Source organism: Nestor notabilis, unplaced genomic scaffold (assembly GCF_000696875.1).
Source record: "Nestor notabilis isolate BGI_N333 unplaced genomic scaffold, ASM69687v1 scaffold31360, whole genome shotgun sequence".
Lineage (NCBI taxonomy): Eukaryota > Metazoa > Chordata > Aves > Psittaciformes > Psittacidae > Nestor > Nestor notabilis.
In genome coordinates, this window is record NW_009911180.1 from 1738 (window position 1) to 6915 (window position 5178).

Below are 5178 nucleotides of genomic sequence, written 5' to 3' on the forward strand. Positions count from 1 at the left end.
CCTCAGAACACAGCTTAGGTAGTGACCTGTGTGGTTCGCAGGTCTTCTCCACAGTGATGGGATGGGATGGGATGGGTGGCTTTTAAACTGGTTTCCTAACAAGTTAAAACACAAAAGGGGTGCCAGGACAGAACCTGGAGAGAGGGTTTGGAGCTGCGTGTCTCCACAACAGCAGCAGCAGAAATGTCAAGGCCTTCTTCTCATTGACCTCTTCATGAGGAGCGTCCTGTCAATTCATTTCTTTAAAAGTCATTTAGAAGCTTTTTCCTTTTGTGTTCCTTGAGTGGATGCAGGGAAAGTTCTTCTCTTTCAAGGTGAAAGCACGTTCTTCCTGCCTTGTTTTCCATTCAGGCTATGTTTTCTAGTCAGCCATGGCAGGTTCAGCCTGTGCCAGGGGACTGCAGCCAGCTTGAAGAAGTTGGGACTCTTGTCTCCAACTTGAAATATCCCTGGTATAATTTTTAGTTCCTGGATGACTTGCATGGAAGTGCTTTTTTCATAGGACTTTGTAGCTAATTTTAACTCTCTTCCATTTAGCAGCAGGGCAAGGAGTTCTCAGAAGCACAAGCAAGGAGCAAAAGAGATGTTGAGATCCAAAAGGAGGAGGAGAAGGTGGTGGGCCAGCAAGATGTAGGAAAGATACTTGAGGTGATGGTGCTGTGTCTACAGAAGGGCAAATCAGTTCTCAGCAGTTCCTTTATCAGGAAATAAGGGCACTGTGAGCGTCCAGAACTGGCCTTGCACTTGATTTTGGAGCTGGTGAGTGTAGGTGAACTGGCTCTGGGGCTTGGAGAAAATGCTGGTGCGCCACAGCAGGGGACATATCCTAGGGAGGGATGTAGGGATCCCGGTTGCAGCAGCAGAATTGAGGTGAATCTAATGGAAAGTAAATCTCTGGTTTGAAAGGCTTCCTCAGGGTCTTTGGGTGTCTCATCCCTGCCTTGGAGACTGACGGTTGTTCTCTTGAAGCCCTGCTCTTGGGGTGGTCCAGTTGAGGAGGAGCACAAAGAGGCTCCTGGAACAGAGCTCTGCTCCCTCACCACAAGGGAATGGATTCTGTTCCTAACCTGCTCTTGGGCAAACCACTCTGTGATAAAGGTTATTCTTCCTTTCTTTCTTCCAGCACAGCATATAGCAAAACACTGAAAGGGATTCCTTTCTTCCAAGCATGTTTACACACGTCCCTCTTCATTAGAGCATCTAAAGAAGCGGCAGAGGTACAAACCCAGTTGTTTTCCATGTCTCTTGCTGCAGCATTAAACCTTCATGACCAGGTTGGGGCTCATTAAGTTGGGTGCAGCTCCTGATCCAGAGTCAGGGAATCATTGTTCTTCCAGCCTCAATTCAAACTTGGAAAAGAACAGCAGCTTCCAACCCTGCAAAACTCTTTATCTGGTAAATATGGGGGTGGGTTTTGGCAGTTTTACCACTGATCATCCTCAGGTTATTTAGCTGAACACATCTCCAGCAGGTAGCATTTAGCCCTGAGCAAATGGCATCTTGCAGAGCACAGCTTCAGCAGTGTTGGGAAGATGGATTCCAGACGATGGTTAACACCATTCCATTGCATTTTGCTGTGGCACTTTCCCCTGCCTGGCTGCAGAGACATCTTGACACACACAATCCTGGGCGAGAAGAGAGCTGTGCAAAATGAGCTCAGAGAGATGCTGGGGAGAAAAAAGGAATGTTCTTTGACTGTCAGAGCTTCATGTCTGAGTCTCCCTGGAGCCCGGAGCTCTAATCCACACCCCCCACCTGCTTGTTTGGAGGCATTTGGGGAATACAGGTTACTTTTAATGGGGGGAAAAAAGGGCTTCACTGATTTTCTTCTCTGCTGTAGCTAATGCAAAGGGACACCAATCCTCTGTGACAAAATCAGCTGCACGAGGGAGGCTGGAGCTGGACTTCAGCTTCTACTCAAGGCTCTGACCATCTTTGCTGACACTGAGGAGCAACCTGGAGGTCACGGCCAGGAACCCAACCCTGGGTGCCTCCGGGGAGCAAGAGCAGCTCCTGGGCCCAGCACTGATCCTGGGCTGCATTATGGAGGACCAGGGAAAGCTTTTGTCTTGTGGCAGTGCCAACCAACCATTCCAGTTGTCAGGAGGAGCGGGGAGGACTGGCCCTGGGCTGGCTCAGTGCTGTGCTTGCTGTCACCTACCTGCTTGCTGTCACCTACCTGCTTGCTGTCACCTACCTGCTTGCTGTCACCTGCCTGGGATTGAATCGCAGCGAGGGTTTGCCTCAATATAAACCCCAGCCTGATCCAGCTCCTGAGTGAGAACAAAGCTTTCCTTCTGAGGAGCTGCAGCTTAATGTTAGGCTTGTTTAAACAGCTTCTATAAAGGGTTGGGTTTGTCTCTGAGCAGATAGAGCAGGCTCTGCTGCCAGCTTGTGCAGCACCTTCCATGCAGACTCATCCCCGGGCGTTCCGAGAGGGGAACTCGCTGCCTGAACTGCTCTTTTGTTTCCCTTTGCCCCATCTATTTTCTTCAGCCCAGTCAGTTGCTTTTATTAAGTAGATTATATGTTTTGCTCAACAGGAGCTTTTCTTCCCCAATAGAAAGAATGCTGTTGGCATGAAAACCACTTTGATTCACTCCCTGTGTCCTTTTGCTTCACCCAGGCTGCTCTCGGGAGCACCCAAGAGGTGAATGTGTCCATCCTCTGACCCCCAAATCTAGTGGGAAACAACAGTTGCTTTCTCCCATTCCTGGGAGAAGAAGAACTTTTCCCTTGTGGTTAATCAGACTTGAAATGCTGGAATCCTCCTCGCTGCTGGGAGCGGGGCCCTTCTCCTGCAGCACTGCAGCCAGTGGTAGGTGATGCTTAGGCAAGATATGGCTGCAGTGATGGTGGATACAGATCCTGGGCTTTTTCATCAGACAGAGCCTTTATTTCTCCTCTTCCCATGGGGGGTTTGGAGGTGCAAACCTAAGGATTGCTGTTAATAAAGGTTGTCTCCAAGGGGGGCCATCCTCACAAGGTGAAGCGAGGCCATAGCCCTCCTTAGCTGGAAACTTCTGCTTTCTGCTCAGATAAGGATCTTCTCACTGTGACCTGTGCAGTGGGGCTCTGGTGTCATCACTTGAAGGTAAACTGATTGCCCTAAGCCTAGCAATGGAACTGAGCAGCTAAAACCAGCTCCTCTGCTTCCCTTTCCAGAGCGATGCTCCGGTTCAGGCCAGATCCTTCAATAAGAACTTTACAAAACCAGTTTTATTGGTGCCTTGAAGTGTTTTGTTTACTTCTGGAAGGAAAAGTGCCACAGCCTAAATCTTGGCTTTGAGACCTTAGAAATGAGCCGAACAGGAACAAAGTGGAGTTTTGCTGGCTCCAAATCAGGTAGAAAAGAGACAAAATGGTAAAGTGTGTGTGGTTTCAATACCTTTAATTTGTACCTTGAGTTTTTGAGAAAGGAATAAAGGAGATGCTTTAAAACACTCTTTTAAATAGACTGGAAGGTAGGAATGTGCCCTGGCTGCTCTTTCCTATCTCCTGTTTTCATATCATCTCCATTATAACCAACCTTTGTTCCCCGAAGTGTGCAGAGGAATTGTCTTCTCAGTGCTCTGCTGACCACTGGCAACACTTGGGAGCTCTTTGTGAGGCCAACCTGAATGGGCTGTTTTTTCCTGGCATTATAAAGGTTCCCCTTAAAAGCTGCAGAATCCATGGGCACAGTGCTCTCAGCCCTTCTCCATACAGTTCAGTCTCAGGGTCTTTCCTGCTCCATGTCCCTTTTCCTTGACCTGTGCTAAGCACATAATAAGCAGCTACGTTTGCTCGTGTTGCTTTTTCAAGCAGTTCTTTTGGATCTTACTGGCTCTTTCGTGCCCTTTCCAATGTGGTGGTTCCAAACTTGCCAGCACCTGCATTTAGCCTGTGGGAAATGCTGCAGAGCCCACCCTGGGGCTGTGCAGCAGCTCCCAGCACCAGCTGGGAAATGAAGAGCACAGTGGCTGTAAGTGAGGAGTAATGCCATTAGCCTGCCTGGTGTCCCTGGGACACTGGTGATAAGGCCTAATGGGCGTCTTCCTCTTAACCCAACCCTGCACTTGCTCAGGACCTGCTTGTTCCTCAAGCTCAAGGTGCCCCCAGCACCAAGAGGGTACCCACAGACAGAGGGTGTAGCTGTTGGACTGGGCAGAGGTCACTGTGGGGCTTGGGATCTTCTTAAACCACTTCTTCAAGCTCTGAGTACCTGAAAGGCTGTTTTGCAGCGGGCGAGTGATGTTCCTGAATCCCTGCGGGAAGGCTGAGAGCTCTGATGAAAGCAGGAGAAACCCCTGCAAGCACGCCCCACCCTGCTCCTTGACACTGTCGTGTTCCCTCTTTGTTCCCAAGGCTTGGGATTTGCTTACACTGTTCCAGCTTGGGAATAGCACAGTGACAGCTGGGAGGTGGTAAAATGTGGGAATCTGCCTCGGAGTTTCTCTTTACCCAAAGAATCTTCCTGGAGAGCAGGCAAAAAGCCAGGAATTCATTTGACCCAAGGTAGTGTCTGGGATCAGGAAAGCAGTTACTAAATAAGTGACTGAGCTGGCTGGGTGTAGCATGCTTGGCTTGTGGAGTTGGTTTGAACTGGCATTGGTTTGCATCTGCCAAATGCTTGCTGTCTCCTATGAGCTGGGGTGGTCGTTGCTCACTAACCCTTCATGGGCAGCTCCTCTCTGCTGGAGCTGAGTTGGGTGAAATCAAGTCTGTCAGGTTGAGTAATGGTTGTTTTGAGTGTGAGTTCGGGGCCTGGGTTGGGTTGGGAGTGGAGCTCTCAAATCTAGCCTAGATTGCAGGGGTGACTTGGGGCATCGCTGGCTGTGGTTGCAACAGGGTCAGGCAGAAGGACTGTCTGGACAGTCAGCTGCTTCCACGTGTTCTGGCCTTCAGTTGGGTTCTTGCAGGGCTGAAACGCTGAGTATGACTCGTTCTGTTCCGGTTCTCCCTGAGCCTAAAACCAGCCAATTCCCTCTGAAATGGGAAAGACAAAGTTTTCTCTCCAGTGGGTTTTAAACTGTTGCTTTTCCTTTGGGTCCTGCAGCTCTGACTTGTCTCTGCTCTGACTGCAAGCAAGCAAACTCCACGTGTGAAACGGATGGTGCCTGCATGGTTTCAGTCTTCAACCTAGATGGTGTCAAACACCACGTCCGGACCTGCATTCCCGAGGCAAAACTGATTCCT

At 49.6% G+C, this 5178-nt stretch overlaps 1 protein-coding gene across 1 annotated transcript in view; it reads left to right on the forward strand.

Annotated features, from left to right (window-relative positions):
• Positions 1 to 5043: 5043 nt before the first annotated feature.
• LOC104405000 (activin receptor type-1B-like) overlaps positions 5044 to 5178 on the forward strand; it is a 4783-nt gene continuing 4648 nt past the window's right edge. The window contains 1 exon segment of the mRNA XM_010013582.1: positions 5044 to 5178. Coding sequence (XP_010011884.1) covers positions 5104 to 5178 — 75 coding nt within the window. The 5' untranslated portion in view covers positions 5044 to 5103.